The sequence below is a fragment of the Puma concolor genome, chromosome B1 (assembly GCF_028749965.1).
Source record: "Puma concolor isolate L17-30 chromosome B1, mPumCon1.1.hap2, whole genome shotgun sequence".
NCBI classification, from domain to species: domain Eukaryota; kingdom Metazoa; phylum Chordata; class Mammalia; order Carnivora; family Felidae; genus Puma; species Puma concolor.
In genome coordinates this window covers 145,344,800-145,368,634 of record NC_141670.1, presented here as the reverse complement: position 1 = coordinate 145,368,634, position 23,835 = coordinate 145,344,800, and the positions used below count along the sequence as shown (strand labels likewise).

General features: G+C 39.9%; 2 protein-coding genes across 3 annotated transcripts in view; both read right to left on the bottom strand.

The window, feature by feature from the left end:
• Positions 1-14,191, bottom strand: part of NUP54 (nucleoporin 54) — a 30,199-nt gene extending 16,008 nt beyond the window's left edge. The window contains exons 1-5 of one of the 2 annotated variants that reach the window (XM_025921733.2): positions 14,017-14,191; positions 13,198-13,359; positions 10,315-10,398; positions 10,076-10,222; positions 1,375-1,601 (exon numbers count right to left, since the gene is read on the bottom strand). In XM_025921733.2, coding sequence (XP_025777518.1) covers positions 1,375-1,601; positions 10,076-10,222; positions 10,315-10,398; positions 13,198-13,359; positions 14,017-14,083 — 687 coding nt within the window. In that variant the 5' untranslated portion in view covers positions 14,084-14,191. The remainder of the gene's footprint in view (positions 1-1,374; positions 1,602-10,075; positions 10,223-10,314; positions 10,399-13,197; positions 13,360-14,016) is intronic. The other variant, XM_025921734.2, reaches the window with a different exon arrangement.
• A 6,633-nt stretch (positions 14,192-20,824) lies between these two features.
• The window catches only part of SCARB2 (scavenger receptor class B member 2), a 76,286-nt gene continuing 73,275 nt past the window's right edge, over positions 20,825-23,835 (bottom strand). The window contains exon 12 of the mRNA XM_086704815.1: positions 20,825-23,569. Within this exon, the coding sequence (XP_086560941.1) occupies positions 23,531-23,569 (39 nt within the window). The 3' untranslated portion in view covers positions 20,825-23,530. The remainder of the gene's footprint in view (positions 23,570-23,835) is intronic.

Below are 23,835 nucleotides of genomic sequence, written 5' to 3'. Positions count from 1 at the left end.
AAACTAAGTTTTAGATATATAAAAAAATGACTTACTGAATATAAATACTTCTAAAGTAGAATAACACTGTCAAATTTAAAAATATTATAAGGACTATCTACCTCATTTTATAGTTTCATGTAACACAAAACTTTATGAGGCATGTTAGTTTTTAATATAATATTAAATATGACAAACCATGGCTTTCTAAGCACTCTTTTAGATAGAAGTCTTCTCTTTGGTCACCACTTATGCAACTCTAAAAAAATAATTTAAAAATGGGGCTCAGTTGGTTAAGCATCTGACTTCGGCTCAGGTCATGTTCTCGAGGTTCACGGGTTCGTGCCCCACGTTAGGGTCTGTGCTGGCAGCTTGGAGCCTGGAGCCTGCTTCGGATTCTGTTTCTCCCTCTCTATCTGCCCCTCCCTTGCTCATGCTCTCTCTCTCAAAAATAAAAATAAACACTAAAAAAAATTTTTTTTAATTTAAATTCATTCTACACTAGTTTGCATTTTACTGTATGTATGTTATACATCAGATTTAAAAAAATGTCCACTGTATAGCTCTCACTAAAGTATTAAAATTTCAACTATAAACACTCAAAAACTTTTTGTTAAAGTGATAAGATAAAGAGATGTTCTTTAATAAGGTATGCTAGTCACTTTTTGTTGTTTAACCATGTTCAAAGGGTCTGATCCTCAGCCTTGCAGCTCCAAACAAGGGCTTATGTACATATTGATTAGTGATTGACATAAGCAGCAAAAAGTGGGTTTGTTTGGTTTTTTGTCAAAGTGGCTGAAGTATAAACTGGATTGCAATACATTAATTTGTTATGAAAAATACACCATCAAGTTGACCTAAATACTCTCACTAGCTGATGAAACAGAATCTCTGAGAAGTTAAATTCAAATGAAAAGGTTGTTTGGTAGGCAAGGAATCAGAAAGAAAATAGACTACACTGTTTCAATGGCTTTAGCATCCAGCTGTAATAGTGCCAAGAGAATTATACATGCCAAACAGAACATCTACTTCTGTCTGCTGGTTAGGGTGTACTTTCCTGGACAGTGTTGGATGAATACCACTAAATTCTAATTTTGGGTCTCCCCTTTATAGATGCCAAGCAGACCACTCCCCTTCTGTTAACACTTTTTCCTCAGTTTTAAGTTATATTCTAATCACATCTTCCTTCAGTCATATTCTGGTCACCTTCAATCACATATATGTAAGAAATCACTTCATTTTAATAACTTCTATATTTTTAAAGCAAAAGCATAACTGTACCGTGTTCAAGGAGTGCTAAAAACCAAGCAATTGTTTTCTTGGTATTATTTTAATCCAAACACTACATTCTCTTACACACACTCTTCAAGTAAGGATCAAAAGAAGTACTAATACCTTAAATCGGCAAAAGGGATTTTCTTGTGTGAATTCCACTGGTGGAATGTTGTTGTTGAAATATCCTTTTCCTGTTCCCCAAAAGGCCTGCAGCTGATTCCATTTTGCCAAAATAGCATCCCTCTCATCTCCCAACAGTGTTGGAGCAGAAAGAGCACTTGCAGTATTTATCAGTTGGTTGGACTGGGTAGGAGCTTGTGTAGGCTGACTGAAGAGACCACCTAATGCTAAAAGTGTACCCCATAATTAGTATTTCAAGAGAAAAAATCAATTCAGAACCTAGATATGGTAGGCAGAATAATACCCCCCACAACCTCCCCCACTCCCACAATGTCCACATCCTAATCCCCAGAACCTATGTTACCTTACACAGCAAAAGAAACTTTGCAGATGTGATTAAATTTAGAGACTGAGTTGAGATTATCCCAGATTATCAGAGTGGGCTCAACACAATCATGAAGGTTCTAAAGAGGGAAGTGTGAGGTCAGAGTCAAAGTGAGGTCTGAAGATGGAGGAAGGGACTATAAGCCAAGAAATGGAGAGAAAGACTAGAAGCTGGACAAGGCAAGGGGATGGATACTCCCCTGGAGCCTGAAGAAGTAACACAGGGTTTATGTACATAAATTGCCTTACCACCACCTTGATTTTAGGCCAATGAAACCCATTTCTCAATCTCTGATCTCTAGAACTGTGAACTGTGTTGTTTTAAGCCACTAAGTCTGTGATACTTTGTTATGGCAACATCAGGAAACTAATATACTAGGACAATCCTTACAATGTTAACTTACTTTTCTAATGATTATCTTCTTCATACAAGTAATTCCATTACCAGTATACAAGGTGGATCCATATAAGACCCACACCAAAAAAAAAAAAAAAAAAAAAAAAAAAAGAAAAAAGAAAGAATGCATACGGATATGAAATGGAAAAGTAAAAGTTTGTGAAGTTGTGGAATTGTTTTTTAAACCTTTATTGCTATTAAATGTGTATAATAAACACAAATTGGAGGAAACAAGCAGCAAGAATCATTATATCAGTGTTTTATCAGTATCAACTTAATAATCACTTTTCCTTCTCTCATAACAAAGAAATATATAACAAAAAGAACAAATGAACTAATCATCAAGATTCTAAACTAAAAGCTTTAACAGGTCATGGGGCGCCTGGGTGGCTCAGTTGGTTGGTTAACTGTCCGAGTCTTGATCTCGGCTCAGGTCAAGATCTCACGGGTTTGTGAGTTTGAGCTCCATATCAGGCTATGCACTGTCAGTGCGGGGCCTGCTTGGGATTCTCTCTCTCCCGTCTCCTCTGTCACTCCCCTGCTCATGTGCTCTCTCTCAGAATAAATTAAAAAACTTAAAAAAAAAAAATTTTTTTTTTTAAAGCTTTAGCAGGTTGTATAGCTTTGGGTAAGTCACTTAACCTCTCTGGGCTACAATTTCTCCAACAAAATGGGTGAAGTTGTTAGATCAGATCAATATTTCCAAAGTGGGAGACAAATATCCCCAGAACATGAAATTATAGCTATCAGGCAACAGCTGAGTCACTAAATGGACTAATTCACCTAACAAAAAAATATCTTTTAATTATCTCATAATACATTTTATTTATTTTTTTTAATCAATCAAGAAGAATTTATTGAGTGTCCGTAATATGCTCACCACTAGGCACTAGATGTGGCAAAGATTGTTGCTTGCCCTATATTTACTTTTCCTTGTTTTTATTTATTAATTTTTCAATATATGAAATTTATTGTCAAATTGGTTTCCATACAACACCCAGTGCTCATCCCAAAAGGTGCCCTCCTCAAAACCCATCACCCACCCTCCCCTCCCTCCCACCTCCCTTCAACCCTCAGTTTGTTCTCAGTTTTTAAGAGTCTCTTATGCTTTGGCTCTCTCCCTCTCTAACCTTTTTTTTTTTTTTTCCTTTCCCTCCCTCATGGGTTTCTGTTAAGTTTCTCAGGATCCACGTAAGAGTGAAAACGTATGGTATCTGTCTTTCTCTGTTCTCATAATACATTTTAAAAAGTCTAGGTTGGGTGCCAGTATGCCTTTAATGCCTCACATCTGCTTATCTCACTTTCTATCAAAGAACAAGTCTAGGAGCACCTAGTCTGGGTGGCTCAGTTGGGTGAGCATCCAACTCTTGGTTTAGGCTCAGGTCATAATCTCACAATTTGTGAGTTTGAGCCCTACATCAGGCTCTGTGCTGACAGCAGCGAGCCCAACACGGGACTCGAACTCACGAACCATGAGATCATGACCTGAGTCGAAGTCGGGCACTTAATCAACTTATCCACCCAGATGCCCCTAAAGAAAATTCTTAATAACACAAATGGTAAGTAGGTAAGAGAAAAATCATGAAAATATTACCAAAATGATCTGAGTTTTAGGGCCACTATATTAGATGATAGTTAAGTTTCTTTCAGGTCTAAAGATTTTAAGTACCATATGGTCACTGGGGCTTCTACAGGGCTAGAGAGGGGCTACTATTACCCCCCTAGATGAATAGTATAAATTCCCAAATGGGCACATATAAACACTGTAAAGAACTGGACTAGAAGCCACAAGACTTGAATCCTGGTATTATAAGCTCAATATTTATTGTATTTATTGTAGCCTTGGCTAAGAAATTCCTAGGTTTTATCTCAACTTTTTTTTTTTTTTAATGTTTATTTATTATTTTTGAGACAGAGAGAGACAGAGCATGAACGGGGGAGGGTCAGAGAGAGGGAGACACAGAATCTGAAACAGGATCCAGGCTCTGAGCTGTCAGCACAGAGCCCGACGTGGGGCTCGAACTCACGGACCATGAGATCATGACCTGAGCCAAAGTCGGCTGCTTAACCGACTGAGCCACCCAGGCGCCCCAATCTCCTCAACTTTTAAATGAGATAAACTATGATCTGTACTGATTCATTTAGCTGCCTTTTTACATTTCACACTAGATTACAACCACACTAGTCTACTCAGAGTTCACTTGCTGGAAGGCACTTAGGAACTCAAATTATAAAGTTCAATACATTCTTTTCAACCCCTTAGCATTATTAGACCTCTCATACCTCTCTACCTTCTCAGGGTCCTCATGCTGTAGATTGTTCCTTTAGCTCCCAAAGAAAATCTTCAACTTTCACTGAACACACATCCTCCTAGGAAATGCTCTTCTCCCTTAGATTTCCTCACAATACATAGTCTCTTCTGGTTTTATCTTTGATAACATACGTTCATTCACTCATTCAACAAGTATTTACTGAGTATCCCCTAAATGTTAGACACAGAGCTAAATACTAAGGACAGAATGGTAAACAAACTCAGCACATCAAACAAATATTTACAATTGTGGTAAGTTCCTTAGAGAAATACAGAGGCTATGAGAGTACTGAATGAGGGAGCTAATCAAGTCGGGTCGGGTGGGGGAGGAGGGAGACAAGAGAAGACTGCTCCATTAGAATTTCACTAAGGCCTAAAGGAAGCAGTCAGCCAAGCCATGAGGTAGGGGCAAAGATGAACAGCATGTGCAAACCTCTGGCAAAAAGGAGGGGGAAGATGAACCAGTGGAAGCAATAAGGAGTACTAAACAATAAGGTAAGAAATAACAGACCAGGGTATCGTTCAAGGGCTCATATTGACCAAAACTGTGATAATCTGAGCATCAAAAAGAATAATGAATGCAACCAACTCAAGCACAGTCAATTTATGAAAACTCATGCATTCAAAATTACAGTTTTTAAAAGTAAAGATCAAAAACTTAAAATTCAATTCCTTGGACACCACTGGAAATAATCAGGCCAACAACAACTTCTTATAAAAACTGTCAATTGAAAAGAATTTTTAGGGGCGCCTAGGTGGCTCAGTCAGCTGGACATCTGACTCTTGATTTCAGTTCAGGTCATGGGATACAGCCCTGTGTTGGACTCTGCACTGAGCGTGTAGCCTGCTTAAGATTCTCCCCCACTCTCCCTCTGCCCTTCCCCTCCGCTCACACTCTCTCTCTAAAATAAAAAAAATTAAAGAAAAAATTTTTAGCCTACTCTTCCTATACAAATTCTATTTCAGGGTGACCCAACAGTCAGTCACCTGGGGGGAGAAAACCTTTGTTTCACAGAAGAATTTTAGTGTGGAAGGGAGGGCAGAAATGGGAGATCACCATTTTGCAACTCCTAATAAAATAACTGACTGAGGCAATGATCATCAATGAATGAAATCATTAGGTTAAAGACTGATGAGGAACTTTACAAGACAGATTGGCTGTCACAACCTGAACCCAAAGATCAATCTTAGCATCACCAAAAGAGGGAAAAAACTTTCAATGTGATATAGTATGAAGCACGTAGCACAACTGGCAAAGTATCTGTGCCAAAAAGTCAAACTTGAATATAAAGTACCTAAAGCTAACTTCATTAACCAGAAAAGTGGGGGATAAAGTTAAATGATACTACAAGGATACGAATCTAGAATGGGGCACATTTCATAGGACAAGTGGCCCAGTTTCTCCAACAATTCATGAAGGGGGTAAAAAGGAGCAAGGGAACACTCTATACTAAAAAGAAACTTGAGACACAACAAGAAAATAAATGTGGAGACCTTGTTTGGATCACTATTTGAGTAAACCAGCTGAAGAAAACTTCAATGAAACATAAATGGAAATGTGATTAAGAACTAGGTATTAGAGGATACCAAGGAATTATTAATAGCAAGTTGGAGTGATGCCCATATTTTTAAAGAGAGAAGCATAGTAAAGTGACAGTGAGGGGACGTATTGGGATTTGCTTTAAAACACTTCAGCAATCTGGGGCGCGTCAGTGGCTCAGTTGGTTAATGTTGGACTCTGGATTTCGGTTCAGGTCATGATCTCATAGTTGATGAGATGAGCTCCATGTTGGGCTCTGTGCTGTCAATGCAGAGCCTGCCTCAGACTCTCTTAGTCTTTCCCCCGCTTGCGTGTGTGCTCTCTCTGTCTCAAAATAAATAAACATAAAAACAAAATAGAAACTTCGTAGAATTACCAGGCAGTGCTGAGGCCCCAACTTAGGTCAGCGATTAGGAATTTAGTGGTACTGGGGCGCCTGGGTGGCTCAGTTGGTTAAGTGTCCAACTTCAGCAGAGATCATGATCTCATGGTTCCTGAGTTCTAGTCCCACATTGGGCTCTATGCTGACAGCTCAGAGCCTGGAGCCTGCTTTGGGATTCTGTATCTCCTCTCTCTGCCCCTCTCCTGCTTGCGCTTTCTCTCAAAAATAAACAAACATTAAAAAAAAATTAACAGGGAGCCTGGGCGGCTCAGTCCATTGAGCGTCCGACTTCAGCTCAGGTCACAAACTTGCGTTCATGGGTTCAAGCCCCGCATCGGGCTCTGTGCTGACAGCTTATAGCCTAGAGCCTGCTTTGGATTCTGTGTCTCCCTCTTTCTGTCCCTTCCTTGCTCATGGTCTCTCTGTTTCTCAAAAAATAAAATAACATGTTAAAAAAAAAAAAAAAGAATTTAGAGATACTATTTAATCCTTTATATTATGTGATTTTCTCAAGCAGTATCTAGACAGACAGTTGGGCTTACACCAGCTTGGATTTTTTTCCCCCTCAGGCACATAATACAATGACGAAGAAGTTTAGCATACTGACAATCAGTGACTGAAATGGCAGGCTATGGAATCTAAGCTAATTAGAGAGTATAGACAAGAAGCTGATGGAAGAATAAAAAATGGTCTAAACGAAAATGTCACTGTCTAAAGGTCCTAATGAGGTCTAGGAATAGCTACACTGGAAGTAGTTAAAAAGGCAGGCTAAAAGAATAGGTTGTGGGATGTTCACATTAGTGATTTTGAACATTTTCAGATGTTGCCAAGGTCCAGGGTAAAAATTATGGTTTAAGTGAAATGGAAGAAGTCTCTGGAATAAAAGTTAGATGGCATGGCTATATCAGTATATAGCCATGTGATGTTTAAATAACCCAGACAGAAGTTGAAAAGAAAAGCAAAACTGAGAGCCAGTTGCCAAAGTTTTCATTGAATAAGAGGTACTGTCCAGGAAGTCAGCAGGTAACTGAAATTAAACACATCTCAGATGGAACAGCCAGACAGCAAGCACCTCATACAAGCGGGGGTTTGAAAAGTAAGGCAACAGCTCCATAATCTTTGCAGATTAAGCTCAAAACTCCTTACAGCAGGTCCCAAATTCATCATGCTATGCCATACACTGATGCTTCTGTCAGTTACCCCTCTACATGGAATACCCTTTCCTGACTTTATCCAACTAATTCTTTCAAGACTCAGCTCTTCCTCTGTATTCCATAGTACCTTGTAGGGGTCTGTTTTAGTGCTTTCAAACATACGTGTATTTTTTATAACTTGGAGTTTATTATTCTAATTAAATGTTCGTTATTCTACCTCCCTGTAGACTATAAGCAGGGACTGTGGCTTTCAACCTTATATACCCGACGCCTGACATACAAACATACAGTCAGTAAGTGGCTGCTACATAACTGAATAAGCCCCTTTCATTATACAAATGAATAGCACCAAATTCAACTTCCCATTTTTCCTAACCAAAGCAAGTTTAACTACAGTAACAGATAGTTGGAGAGATATTATTTTAAAGAAAATTTCAAAAGAAAAAACTTCACTTTCCCTTTCTTCTCCCAAAGTACTTGGATTTCCAACAAACTTTCTATTTTTGCAGGAAGATAACAGAAAAGAGGAATGATTCGAATACTAGAAAGAATTCTGAGACTATTATTATCTTCGTCCTTTTGGCTACACAATTCCTTAAATTTATGTTTAATAACTACTAATCTTGAATAAGTTTAGTAGGATGAATTTTAGCCAATCAATCAAGTTACCTAAGAAAAGTGAAGCAAAAGTGATTTAAGAGGTAGAAGACTGGAAAAGTGAAAAGAGCATTACGTAGGAAGTCAAAAAACTCACATTCGTGTTTCTATACTACTTCCTGGGAGGTATATGGAAAAGTCACAATCCCTCTTCACCTATAAAATGGAAATACCACGAGTACCATTTCATAGGATTCTCGTGAGAATTAAATAAATTAGCCCATACAAGAGAACCCTGGAACACACTGCCATACCAGATAGCAAGGAAGCTATCAAAAACCAATTCTAGGGACGCGTGGGTGGCTCAGTCGGTTAAGCATCCGACTCTTGATCTTGGGTCGGGTCATGATCTCATGGTTCATGGGTTCAAGCCCCGCATTGGGCTCTGTGCTGACAGTGGAGAGCCTGCTTGGGATTCTCACTCTCTCTCCCTCTCTCTGCCCCTCCTCACCATTCTCTCTCAAAATAAATAAATAAACTTTAAAAAACAAATAAATAAAAGACTAATTCTACGTTGTGTCAAAGGACTTGAGAGCCAGTCTGAAGAGGCTTGCATCTTTGGCCAAAGATGCAACATTTAAGCATCAATAAGGATAATAACTGCAACAGATTAAAAAATACAAATATAGGTAGCTGAAATATTTAAGTTCCTAACATTATAAGAAAAATTAATTGGTTTCCTTTAGAGAATGATAGGGAACCAACTCTTTATTTTGAAAACTAATAATAAATATGGGAAAGGATGAACCAGATAGTGGAAAAAGTTTCTTGTTATTAAAGTATTCCAACAAATACACGGAAAAGGAATCATAGGGTTGGAATAAATACCATTTTGCAATACCTAATGAATTAACAGATGGCTGCTGCTTATACAATGAAAAAGAGAGACATTATATACCTCTTGATAAAGTATACAACACTACTGGAGTGCCTGGGTGGCTCAGTCGGTTTAAGCATCCAACTGTTGGTTTTTCTCAGGTCATGATCTCATGGTTGTGGGATCGAGCCCTACACACTGACAGTGTGGAGCCTGCTTGGGATTCTCTATCTCTCTCTGGCCATCACCTGCTCACTCTCTCTCTTGAAACAAACAAACATTAAAAAAAAGGAATACAACACTATCCATAAAGTAGTCTTGAAACCAAACAAAAAACAACTATCAACATACCTAAGTGCCTATATCCAACCCAATTTACAAAAAACACAGAAAACAACGAAATATGTTAAACTATACCACAGGAATGCAATCCAGTAGAATCCTGACTTGAAAAACTCTACAGGAAAAATGGTCTGATTTAACAAATAGGAAAAAGAAAAAAAGGGGGGAGGGCTAACAGGGGAACTTACACAGATTTAAGACACATAAAACTAAACGATACTGTTTGCACACTTACGTGACAAAACTGTAAAGAAAAGTAAAGAACAGATCACCATGAAAGACAGGACTATAGCTCCTCTGATTGGGAAATGACTGGGAGGGCAATGTAGAGGGCTTCTCAAGTGGTTGGCCAGGGGCCACCTCCTGACTTAGGTACTGGTTCCAAGGGTGTTCACCTTATTATATATACAATTCATTAAGCTGTACTTTTATGCAGATTTACTTTTGTGTTACTTTTAGCAACAAAAATTTACACAGACTGTTACTAAACACAGAAGTTTTATAATCCTCATCCTGCTAATCAGTCTTCTCCCCAGTTGCTATTATATATTGACATGAGAAGTAGCTTTTGGAATCTTGTGGAACATACTGATAAATTTTCAAAAAAAAAAAAAAAAGGTATCATTAAAGTGCTTTGAACAGTGCACTCGATGTCAGCTATATCTTAGTTTTAGATATAAAGTCATATAAAGTAAGATAAAGGCCCCTTATACTTACTAGTTTGCTGTTGCTGCTGCTGTGTATTAAATCCTCCAAATCCCAGTCCAGTTCCCAAACCAGTACCTAAACCAGTACTACTTCCAGTTGTTGTGCCAAAACCAGTACCAAATCCAAACCCTTTGTTCTGAGTACCACCGAAGAGTCCTTTGAAGGAAAAATTAAAATTGCATAAGTTAACCAAAAAACCAAGCTCTTAGCTCATTCATTTCTACAAATGGCGTACGATGTCCTCTTACCAGTAGTGCCTGTGTTAGCTGGAGCAGAAAAGCTGAATGCAGAACCAGCTGTTGTAGATGTTGTCCCAAATCCTCCAAACCCAACTAATTAAAAAGGATAAATAAAACAGACAGAATCTTTTATATACATACATTTCTTTTTCAAATTATTTTATGTTGTTGCCACATATAGAGACAAAATCTATTGATCTAATTTTTCCTTCCTCTACTTTCAACTTCAATTTTTAAAAAACTATACTACTAATCAAGAAGTCAAATGTTGCAAAAAGTGACTAAGTATTTAAAACAGAAATAGCACAATGCAATACATACTCTTCAACATACCCTTAAGTCACAGCTGAGAAAACATGTTAAGCCTACTAGCATGCTTAACAAACTCTAAAATGACTACGTATATACTTTTAGAGCAGGAGTTGCAAATTCAAATGCCTGTAAGATTTAGGCTGATAACATTAATAAGTGAAATAGACCAGGTGTTTACTGACTGGTAGAACTGTTCAACGTGAACAGTTTTTAAAAATGGAAGCAGTTTCTAAATTCAAGCAGATTATTCCCACAGGAGAAAGGTAGTAATGTTGTGTATTCCCATTCCCACCCCCCCAAAACCCGAAGATCTAGATTTTCTCTGTGAAATTTACAGAATTTTAGACCCTAATTAACTAATTAATTTTTTGGAATGAATTCAAATATTTTTAACGTAGCGTGCTAAACAAATCGTATTAGCAGACTGTGGTGCCAGTTTGAAACTTTGGCTTTGGTGAATTAACTTAGGTTCTATTTTAGCTTCCTTTCTACTTAGTCTTCATGAAAATTTACCAACTTTCCCAAGGAAACATACTGACCTCCCTACAACAAGAATGTGTTTCTTGAAGGAAGAGTGAAGGGGGAAAAACTAGGGAAAGAGAGAACTAGCACAGCCCTCTGGACCAAGTTGGCAACTAACAGATCTACAAATTTCATTTTTAGATTTAAGTTTAGAGATGAAACTAATCTTAACCATATGTAACTTGACATATGGATGGAATGGAATACAGACGAGCTAAAATTGTTTTATGTTTTTTCCCTTATTGTCAGTCTTTCCCTGATTACCAAGGTGATACCAAAAAGACTTTTAAGAAAAATATTTGAACCATCAGTGATCTCGGAGTTATGCCACAGGTTTTCTGGAATTCTAATTTTTAATCTCATATATTTCTAGTATAAGAGACAGGGATTCATGTTATATAAAAGATAAAAGGAAAAAACCCAACCCTTTTGATATCATATAATTTTAATTTGGAAAATTACTCACAAATAAGACTGCATGTTGCAGCCATAACCAGGTAGGTTCTACTGTAGTATTGCAAACTATAAACATTTTGATAAAAATCACCTAAAGTACAGAACACTGTTCTTAATCTTTTTCATTATTCTTCACTTCCATAGAAAAACTATGATATATTCTGGATTGGCTACACAATAAAAATATTAGTATCTTATCATGTTTCATAATACCAAAAATGTTTATTCATAATAGTGGATCTGCAAAGATACAAAATAAACAAGGGTTTCTATCCCTTTGCTGAAGATTCAGTTAATGAACATATATATAAAGTAGTTAAAATACACTTATATTATCACAACTCAACACTTAACAGTGGTAACTCCAAATGAACATGAAATCAAGCAAATACCAACAAGTTTATTTACTGTTGTTGAATTACAAGCTGGGTAGCTTTGTTCAGAAACACAAATTTCAAAATAATACTGCTGTTTTACCCAGTGCCAATTTTAAGCAAACAGGGAAAAGTAAACATACCAAATGGCAGTGATACATGATTACTTAATAATGGATTATTTTATCTTTGGAATTCAAGGTTTCAAGTATTCTTCAAAAGGTTTCAAACCAGATGCCAAGATGATTTTCACACTGTGCTAACAAATACTGCACAAACACCAGACTTCCCAAGTAAATTTTAGAGAATAAATAATAATGTTTACCAAATGCATATAATTGGCACGGGCATAAGTGGCATAATGTAAGAGAATATGGACAAGAAATTCATATACGAGCAGCAGAGGAACAAGACTATTCTATAGGGTGACTGTATGTAAAGGACACATAGACCTATTTTAAATTTATATACACATATACACACATTATAGTTTGTGTTTTGCAAATTTCCAAGGAGCTTCAATCCACATAGACACTAAAATCTTCCTAATTATCTCTTTGAATGCAAATATGTCTAGCCTACCTACTTGAACTCAATGCTACTTGACAATAAATTGCTCTGATCATTTCTCAAAAAATCCAGTAAAAAATTGGGGGCTCTTTCCATAACTACAAATCTTATAGAAATGTGTCCTAATCTGGGGTTGACCAAAGAAATACATTATTGTTGTTACACAACATAAAAAACAAGGCAAGTTACTGCTGTTCGTATAAGACTTGTTTCTCTTGGGAAACACAAGGACAATCAAATGAAATTCCAATGAAAGATGCAGGAAAAATGAAAAAAAAAAAAAATGACTGCAGGAGTCCAAGAATCCCAGAAAAACGAGCCTGACTGCTGAGCTTTTATTTTGGAAGAGATACGTAATAATTTGGAAAACATAATCTACTCAAAATAATAATCCATTCGAAATTTTCATCACTTGGAAGGTATATTCTGTTTAATTAAATGCAAGCTTAAAAAAGGAACATTATAACTTGCAAGACTTCCTAAAACCGAATGTTTTAAGGCAGTCAAAACTGGATACAAATGTTTTTGATTCCACACTAGAAAGTGAATTTCCTTTCCTCATTAGGCAAGCCAGTGTTCTTTCCCAAACTAGGAACCACAAAATATTCTTGGACTCCGGCTCCCAACATTCGTTACACATACGACCCGCAGTATCTACCTGCACTTGCCAGACTGTTACCAAAATTGAACGGAGTCGCCGAGGTAGTAGAAACACCGAAATTGCCAATATTAAAGTTCACTGCAGGATTAGCAGTTAATCCGAAACCCCCAAAATTAAACCCACTGGCGGTGGAGTTGGCAGTCTCAAGCCCACCAAATCCTGATAAGCGTGTAGGCAAAGAAACAAAATTTTAAAATGGGAAAGAAGAAAAAGAAAAGAAAGCAAGAGGATTAGAAGAGTCAGCAGGTTTCACAGAAGTGAGCAAAGACAAACCTTGACTTAGCTCCAAACGAGTTAAGAAAGCGGAGGAGGTGGGGACAGGAGGAAGGAGCAGGAGCGTGAAGTCCCGCAGCAAGGACCAAAGGGGCCAGGACCAAAGAAGCCGCAGGGCACCGCCCCGGGGTCCCTAGCCCTAACCTCACCAAGCCCAGCAGCGGGAGCTAAGCAGGGATTCTCGCGGGTCCGGGAGGCTGAGGTGGGGAGGGCAGGGCGGGTCTCCGGCAATGGGAAAAGAGGAGCTGCCCTCCAGTCTCTCCGAGTCCGACTCGCCGGCGGCGGGAAGCGAACCCTAGGAGGACAGGGCACTGCAGGGATCCACGCACGGCGTGGAAGCCACAGGCTGGGCCTCAAGTTCCGTAGCGGCCTCCTCAGGAGCCGCCTGGGCCCGCTCTGCCGCAGCCCGCCCTTTTCCCAGGCACCTAAAGTCTCCAAGTGGCCAAGAGACCCCAGGTTCGCCGGACTGGAGAGTCTCGGACCGAGGGGGCTGACCAGAGGCCTCCCTTTCTCCCCGGGAGAAGGTCTGGGAGGATCACTTACCCGCGGGGGCCGCGGTGGCTGCAGCGGTGCCAGAGGTGCCCGAGGGAGCCCCAAAGTTGAAGGCCATGTCGCGGGAGCAGGGGACCAAAGCACTGCTCCCGCGACACTAGGTGCTCTCGGCTTTTCGGTCCGGCGGGAAACTGCCCTCGGATAACAGAGTCCCGCCTCTTTTCTGGCCTAGCCAAAGAGACCGGAGCGCAGGCAAGGCGCAGGAGGCGGGGATTGGAGGGGGAACGCCCCCCGGCCCGCCAGCTTCCGGGGGCTTAGCGACCTCACGTGGCGTGGAGCGTCACAACTGAGAGGAAATGCTGGCAAATTAGCGGCTCCTTGGCGCCTGAAAGCCCTTAAAGGCTTGGAAAAGGTGTGCGTTAACAAGCAGTTGGGTTCGTGAGTTCGGGCTCCGCATTGGGCTCTTTGCTGGGTGTGCAGAGACCGCTTCGGAGCCTCTGTACGCCACTCTCTGCCCCTCCCCTTTTCACAGGCGCGCCGGGCACTGTCGCTCAAAAAAAAAAAAAAAAAAAAAAAAAGATGTGCGTGGGGATGAATGCGAGTGTGTAATAAGGACTGGATAGGTAGGCCAAATCCTCATCTCCGTAGTGTAGGGTCAATGGATAATGCTAAAACTCATGAGAATTACTGAAGCAGCTTGTTACCTAGTCATGGGGGTAAATTAAAAACAAAACAAAAAACCTAACAGAGGTGCCTTTGAAAATGATGTCTATTTAGTTTTTTTTTTTTAATAACAAACCTGAGAGAATTATTTGATTCTGAAATCCATGTGCTTGTATACCTGTTAAAAGAAAAACAACAAGCCGTTGTGTCTATCAAAATTAGAAATCCTTGGACATAGCAATGCTACTTCTAAGAATTTATCTTATAAATGATTATAAATGATTAGGCAAAGTTATGAAATACAAGGTATAACAAGTGATTGGAAACAAATGGGTTTGCTTAAATAGTTGCATTTATGAAAAGGAATGCTATTCAGACCTGAAATGGGAACAGTAAAGCTCTTTATGTACTGAAAAGATAGATCTGAAAGATAAATTACATGAAAAACAATTAGAACACTGTCTATGCTGTGCTACAATTTAGATGACAAAAAAGGGTTGGAATGTAGAAATACACATTTTTGTATAAAATATTCCTGGAAAGATATATATAAAAAAGTGAATAACATTAGTTGCCTCTGGGAAGATGAACTGGGTGTCTGGGAGATGGGTGGAGGACTTTTCCCATAAAGCCCTTTTTCGCTTGAGAATATAAATGTGTTACCTATTCAAAAAATTAAATCTTGGTATTAGTGGTAATTGCATGTGTTCCAGTGAGACTGCTGCTGATACAGGGAGGAGGACAGCCGGAAGGGAGATGGCAGCAGATGGACTTGACTGATGGGATGTGGAGGGAAGGGATAGGAGGAGTCTAGCAAGAGTCCCTGGTTTCTGACTTGTACAACTGGGTAGATTGTGATGGGAATTTGGAACGAAGACAAGAAAAATGTATTCCTTTCTTAACTTTCCAGACTTGAGGACAGTGGCTGAGGACATCCAGCACGTGTTTGGTGTGTGCGACTGAGGTTGAACAGAGACCTGTGTTTGGGTTGTGCCTGAAGTCAGGGAGTCGCTGGAATTGTCAGGAAGAGTATCAAGTGAGAAGAGGTTGCAGCTGAGCACAGTATCAAGCACGGAGCAGGGGTGCCTGGGTGACTCAGTCATTTCAGCGTATGACTCTTGATTGCGGCTCAGGTCATGATCTCATGGTCGTGAGATCTAGCCCCATGTAGAGCTCTGTGATGACAGCGCAGAGCCTGCTTGGGATTCTCTCTCTCCCTCTCTCTCTGTCCCTCCCTTGCTTGTACTCTCTCTTCTTTCAAATAAATAAACACAAAAGAAAGAAAGAAAGAAAAAGAAAGAAAGAAAGAAAGAGAAAAAGGAAAGAAAAGAAGAAAGCAAACAGCCCTCAAGGGAGCCTGAGAGAGCTTGGCCAGAGAGCTAGGAGAACCAGCAGAGTGAAATCACAGAAATAATGGATGGAAGGGGAGAAGGATCAGGGATGGAAAACAATGGGTGAGTATTTCTTCCATAAGAAGCCTTCCCTGACCACCCTTTCTAAACTAGCACATTCAACTCCTGTCACTATGGCTACTTAAATATTCTTAGTAATTACCACCACCTATTTATTGATTCCCCTATTTAATATAAGCTAAATAAGGGCAGGGAACTTTTTTTTTTTTTTTTACTGGTTGTATCCCTACTGCTAGCAGAATGCCTCCCCCCATCCCCACAGACCTTAGTCAATACTGTAGAATGGATGAATGAGTTCCTTGACATGTCCCTGTTCCTTGCCTTTCCCATATTCTCCAAGTCCTACATATTTTATCTTTAAACATTTCTGAAATACTTTGTCTCCGCTGCCATCTCCCTGCTTCAAATTACCATGATCTTTTGCCTAGGCCAGGGATTAGCAAATGATGGCCAAATTGTGCACTGTCAACTTTTTGTGTAAATACAGTTTTGGAGGGGGGTGTTGTTTTTTAGAGAGAGAGCACACAAAGCGGGGAGATTGACCGGGGGGAGAGAAAGAGAGAGGGGGATAATCCCAAGCAGGCTTCATGCTCAGCATGGACTCTGACACAGGACTCGATCTCATGACCCTGGAATCATGACCTGAGCCAAAATCAAGAGTTGGACACTAAACCAACTGAGCCACCCAAGTCGCCCCATGAATAGAGTTTTACTGGAACACAGACACGTCCATTTGTTTACATGTTGTCTATGACTGCTTTTATGATACAAGAGCAGAATTGAGTGGTTGGGACAAGAGAGGCTTGCAAAGCCAAAACTATTTTTCATCTGGCCCTTTACAGAAAAGGTTTGCCAACCCCTACCTAGACACTGCAGTGGCCCCTGCAGTACAGCGAGCAGGGCTATTATACTATGACCTTATTCTGGATTGCCTGGTGAACAGGCTGGCGTGGCTACGACTTCCCCCTTCTCCTGGGGAAAGGGACTGCTCCCAAACTCGAGTCCCATGGAAACAGTGTCTTCTTTACCCTAGCAGTGGAGATGGTGACATTACATGGGCAGCTGACATTCCCAGACAATTTCTACAAAGCATTCACCCCAAATCCAAACTGTCTGTTGCTCAGTGGCTTGTACATTCCTCCATTGACAAGACTGCTTCTTCACGCTTGCCCCATAAAAAGAGGGACTAGAAGGCAGATATGTGCTCCGTACTGAGACCAAACAGTACTCTGGCCCTTGGCTTGCCTCTCCGTGGGATGACAGGAGGATTGAGGGGCTTTGCCTTTTTTCTTGCTGTCCTGGCCCTATACATTTTTATTTTCCCCAATAAAGCCCATTATTTAGCCCCTGCTATGCAGCTTTGTGGAATTCACCCTGGAGGCTGGTGCACAACACCCAGACAATATCCATCCTGCATACCAATGGAGACCCCAAAGGGACCCACCTGATACAGCAACTGCCTAACTGACCTCCCTGCATCCACATAGACTCTTCCAGTTTATTCACCCTGCAGCTAGAATAGGTCTTTCTAAACAAAACTGCCATGTCTCCCATGTCTCCCCCACCCCCTCAATCCAATTTACAATACTTCAGTGGCTTCCTGTGGGTCTTAAAGTAAACCAAAATTTTTTACATGGCTTAATAAGATCCAAGTTGATCTGGCCCCTGCCTTTCTCTCCAACCTTATCTCCTACTGTTCTTCCTTCTCTGAGCTCCAAGCAAACATCTTCTTAGTCATTTGTAAACATGTTCCTTCCTGCTGCTGGGCATGACCTTCTTCTATCTGAAACGCTGAAGTGCTTCCTTTGCCTAATTAACACCTATTCGTCAGTCTCAGTCAGATGTTACTTTCTTAGGGAAACCTTCCTGCGACTCTAAGCCGTGTTCCCAGAGCATCATGAAACTTAGTTGAAATTTTACATTTATAATTATTTGGTTGCTTCCCCCCCCCCCCCCCCCCCCCCCCCCCCGCCAACTAGACCCTAAGATCCAGATGTCTCTTTGTGATTACCAATAGCCTAGTTTATGGTGCCCGGCATAAAGTGGCTGCCCAATAAAGTTGGTTGAATACATTTATTTTATTTTTTTATTTTATTTTATTTTATTTTATTTTATTTTTTTTTTCATTTTATTTTCTATTCTATTCTAGTTTAGAGAGAGAGCATGAATGGCAGAGAGGGGCAGAGAGAGAGAAAGAGAGAGAGAGAGAGAGAGAGAGAGAGAGAGAGAGAGAATTTCAAGCAGGCTTTCTGCTGAGCAAAGCAGGACCAATCCCACAATCCTGGGATCATGACCTGAGCCGAAATCAAGAGTTGGATACAACCAACTGAGCCACCTAGGTGCCCTGAATGCATTATTTTAAAGTATAATGTATAAAGAAGCCAGGCCCTAAAGACCACACACTGAATGATTTTTTTTTTTCCAAATAGTTATTTATTTTGAGAGAGAGTGCACACGTGCGTGAGTGGGGGAGGGGTAGAGAGAGAGGGAGAGAGAAAATCCCAAGCAGGCTCCACAAAATCCCAGCACAGAGCTCAAGTTGGGGCTCAGTCATCATGACTCGAGCTGACTCTTGATTAGAGTCAGAAATTTAACTGATTGAGCCACCCAGGCACCCCACTTTAACTTCTATGAGAAGCCCAGAAAAGGCAGATCTATAGAGACAGAATGTAGGTTAGCAGTTGCTTAGGGCTGCAGGTGGGAACAGAGGGATTTTAGTGAGGTAGTCATGTTCTAAAACTACATGACTCAGTAAATTTACTAAAAATCATTGTGTTTTACATTTAAAATTTTATGGCATGAAAATTATACCTCCATAAAGGTTAAAAAATAAATATATTAGTTGAATAAATGAAAGACTATAGTTATTATTGGAAATGGGGCCTTCATCTTGTGATAAATGTGTATCCATGTTTCTTGTGTTCTCTATCACACGTTATTATTGTTCATGGGTGTGTATATGTTTTAATACCTGGTAACACATGTCACCCTTATTAGTATTCTTTTAAATATATTTTCTGAATCTCTCTCACTCCTTGATTTGAAATAATTAGGCTTGGTATGTTGCAGAGTTCCAGATGTCTCTATATACCTTTGAGCAAGCAGAAATAGATACACAGAACTCCCCTTATGACATAAGCCAGCAAAAATCAGATTTGGGATTCCTTTTTTTTTTTAAAACTTAAATCCAAGTTAATTAACATGTAGTGTAATAATGTTTTCAGGAATAGAATTTAGTGATTCATCACTTACATATAACACCCAGTGCTCATCCGAACAAGTGTCCTCCTTAATGCCCATCACCCATTTAGCCCATCCCTCCACCCATCTCCCCTCGAGCAACCCTCAGTTTGTTCTCTGTATTTGAGAGACATGGTTTGTCTCCATCTCTGTTTTTATCTTATTTTTGCTTCCCTTTCCTTATGTTCATTGTTTCTTAAATTCCACATATGAGTGAAATCATATATTTATCTTTCTCTGACTTATTTTGCTTAACATAACACACTCTAATCCCATCCATGTTGTTGCAAATGGCAAGATTTCATTCTTTTTGATTGCCAAGTAACACTCCATTGCATATATATACCACATCTTCTTTATCCATTCATCAGTTGACGGACATTTGGGATCTTTCCATAATTTGGCTATTGTTGATAGCGCTGCTATAAACATTGGGGTGCATTTGCCCCTTAAAATCAGCACTCCTGTATCCTTTTGATAAATACCTAGTAGTGCAATTGCTGGGTGGTAGGGTAGTTCTATTTTTAATTTTTTGAGGAAACTCCATACTGTTTTAGATTTGGGATTCCTTGAAAGCATATATGCTAGTGATCAAGTGTCCTCAATACATAATGACATTTGTAACACTGAGCTAGATATGTGATGGCTGAAATGGATTTGCTCTATTTCAGAAATAAGACGCAATATTACTGGGATGGGAAAGGTTTTAAAGGTAGTCTAAATTTGGGGGCTAATCATTTTAGGACAAATGTCTATAGAAACAAAGGTCCAGGACCCCTCCCATAGCTCTCTGACCCTTCTGGGCCCTTCTGGGTGGACTTGTATGCCTTTAGTTTGTGTTTACCTGGAAGCGGGCCTGAATAAGAAGAATGTTAGCACAGGTGGGTTACTTGGGAAAAAGCAGCAGTGAGGGAATGGGAGGAGTGACACAGGGAAGGAAGAAACAATAATGAGAAGGAGTTCCTACTGTGGGCAATCCTAGTTGAGGAACTACCTAGAATGAGTCTGAGAACTGTCCCTCTGAGGACTGGAGCATTTATCAGCTGACTCCTACCTTTAGTTGAGTATCAATACCTGGGCCTATTAACCCCCCAGTGCTCCTGAGGGGCTTCCAGGACTGTGGAGAAAGCCCTGGGGCAGAGGAGCACATTGTGGGACTCCCTTCAAGTGGGACTTGTCAGGCTGCCTAGAACTGTCCACCACAACGGAATGGACATCATAAGTGGCCCAAGAGGTAAGACTCAGGCCTGCATTTGTCAAGAGGGAAAAAAGCATCTTTCAAATGAAACTCCAGGGGCACATGAGCGGCTCAGTCAACTGAGTGTCTGACTCTTGATTCTGACTCAGGTCACAATCCCAAGGTCATGGGATGGAGCCCTGAATCAGGCTCCACGCTAGGGGTGGAGCCTGCTTGGGATTCTCTCTCTCCCTCTGACCCTCTCCCTGCCGCGATCTCTAAAATTAAAAACAACAACAACAACAAAAAAAAACAACAAATGAAACTCCAGAGACAACTGGTCATCTGATGACATAACAATTTCCAGTGCAATTTCATATAAACAGTTTTATTAGTGAAATACTTCATTGCATTAAGGGTAGAAATAAACATGTCAAGAATCACATGAAATGAACCACCTATTTAAGCTACATGAAGAGCATTCTGGTCAGTATTCTGTTTAATAGCCACAAGCAATTAATTCTAGTAATAATGCCCAGAGGGCCAAGTGTGAAGGTCACCTTTTGTAGAACTCCTATCTCAAGCAATTTAAATTAAAAAACAAAACAAAAAAAAAAAAAAAAAACAAAAAACAACTAGCCTCCCTTAGGTAAAAACCCCAATAGGGGTTAGTCATATAGTACTTGCTCCACTTGACCAGTGATCGTTCTAGAACATGAGGAAATAAAGTCCAGTAGGAAAAGCCTTGAGCTAAAAGTGGCAAAGCCCATTTCTTGTCCTGTGTTCAATTCCCAATTTTCCCTAAGAGAAGTGAGGTAACCTCTCTCTGGTTTCTCCCTAGTGAGTATCATAGTACAGGACACACACATTCTGGGATTATGACAATCACAAAGACTTTGGAGGCCTTTCCAGGATAATGGCTCCAAGAGAATAAGCATGAGTAATAGTTTGTTATTTTCAACCTAAGACCAAATAGGCACATAAGTTCTTAATCAATCTAATCTTGACTGCAGTTTCTGGGTTTGTCACAGATTTTTCAGAAAGATAATATCAAATGTGATTTTAAGCCAAATAACTATTAGAATCGTATGGAAGTAATATGTGTTTGATCTCCCCACATGTGTGGGATTTAGTTTAAAGTGTATATCAACTGTTACCATTCCTAGTGTTGAAAAATTTCCTCCTCACAAGTGACTATATCCTGATAACAAGATGAACCATTAAATACACACTGGCTTATATGTGGATAAGTAGGTGCATAAAAGAATAAGGTGTGCCAATTACATAGTTAAATATTGATAAATTAAAAAAATCTAGGTATTTGGTATTACTGACAATATTTTCAATTTAGTTTTTTACATTTTGGTGATTTAGAATATTTACAAAATATTTCTTAATTTATAGAGAAGCTGAAGGTTTAATGAACTGCCCCTTCAAGAAGGGAATATGTCACATGTTACTTTAGTGTAGACAGAAGGAAATTGGGGCAAGTAATGGGATTTATTACCTCCACACAGGGATCAGAAGCTGTATTTGTGAAACCCATGGCTTTTTTCTTCATTTGCTTACATTGAAATCCAGTTTTATACAGAAAATCCTGTAAGATGATTCAGTTGTTAAGAAATTCTATGTGCATTTTGCTGGATAACTATGTAGGTTTCTTAATCAAAAATGAATACTGAACTTCACTACTCAAAGAAAATGCTCTTAAACGGGCTTGGATTTTGTGACATACGACGGTTCCTATCCTCTGACTGACTTAGGTTGCATTGAAAGTCAAAAGGTCTTCTGAGAAGACGCTGCTTCTGGATCCCAAGGGACCTTTCTTTAAAGCATTTTCTGTACAATATTTTAAAACACCATCATTCATTCTGTCAGCAAAATGATTGTCACAGGAAGTGTAGGGCACATTTTTCTCTATTCAGTGAGTGACAGTGACCCACAGAACACTGGAAGGGACCAAATGTGAGGAAAGAAAAACAACTTACAAAAACAATTTCAAAGTTCCCAAGAAAACTTCCCCAGAAGAAACGTTTTGTTAGTGCAGTCAGACTTCCCAAAATGTATGTGTAACTCAGGCTGTGGATGAATGGGTTTCCCATATTCATAAATAATTTTGCAAAGTTACTCAATAGTATTGTAATTAATACAGTATCATATTTGGCAAGGATGACTGGAGGAAAAAATCAGTTACTGATGATACCTCCCAGAAGCACCTTTCCACATCAAGATCATTCTGACTAAAAAAAACAACAAACTACCCACAAATGTCATAACTAGCATTTCCTTCTACTCCATATGAAATATCTGTACTTGTCCTCACCAACATTATTTGTGCATTCTCTCCATTCACAAAAGTACAAGTAAAAAATCCGCAGGTGCTTATCACTATCAATCAACTTGAGGGTTATTGCCCCACTGCCTACCTCACCCCACCCAACCCCTTCCCTGCTTGGTTCCCAGACAGTTTGAAAGTCAAAAGACTGAATTACTTTCTTGGAGGAATTATGAACTGAAGGTTAGCATATGAAATATAATTATGTAACATTTTAAAAAGAGGAAACTAGATGCATTTTAGTGATGTACTGAATGAGGCTATTTTACCCTGGGTTCCGAACTCGTATTTACTTCTGTTTTGGGGGTGAAATGAATGGAGGAATACAACGTAAAATAGTATTTATATATTTTGAGCACAAAGTTTGGTAAATGAAGCATACTTACTAAGGTTAGACCAAGGAACGTTAACAAGTGATGCAGACATATTTTAACCACAACGGTGGTCACAGAATTCTGGAGCTACCAGCACCCAACAACAACAAAAATTACTATACAAGAGTTTATTAAATACTTGCTAGACACATGAAAAACAAAACAATTTTATAAAGCCTAATGGCCAACCATGTCAGTCTGTTCTTTAACCTCCTGCCGGAATGCTCTCGTCGCTTGCCAGCACGGGGTCTCCTCCCTCCTCTCTGCAGCAGGCACCATGCCCATGAAGACGTGGATAGTTTCCTCACGTTGTGGTCCAGGTTAGGACAGCTCACACGGTTCCTTCCCCAAACTCGGGCCACAGTTAGGTTCGTATGAGGGGTGCTCTTTCATCTGCGGTTCCCTGAGATCCAGAAGAGAGGGGACAGCGAAGTCAGGTATTCACATCAGAAACTTCTCCCAGGAAGTGAAAAGTTGGGGGACAGGGTGGTGGAGGAAGATGGACGGAGGAGAGACTGACAGGAGGGCAGTCGTCACACTCTGCTTCCTTCTCTCTTGGCTTGCCTCTTCTTTCCCATTCAGCCCTGACCTTGAAGAAGCCTGCTCTGACCACCTGCACCCCCGATACCAGAGCAGTACCCTTCCCTGTATTGACCCGGACTATAACTC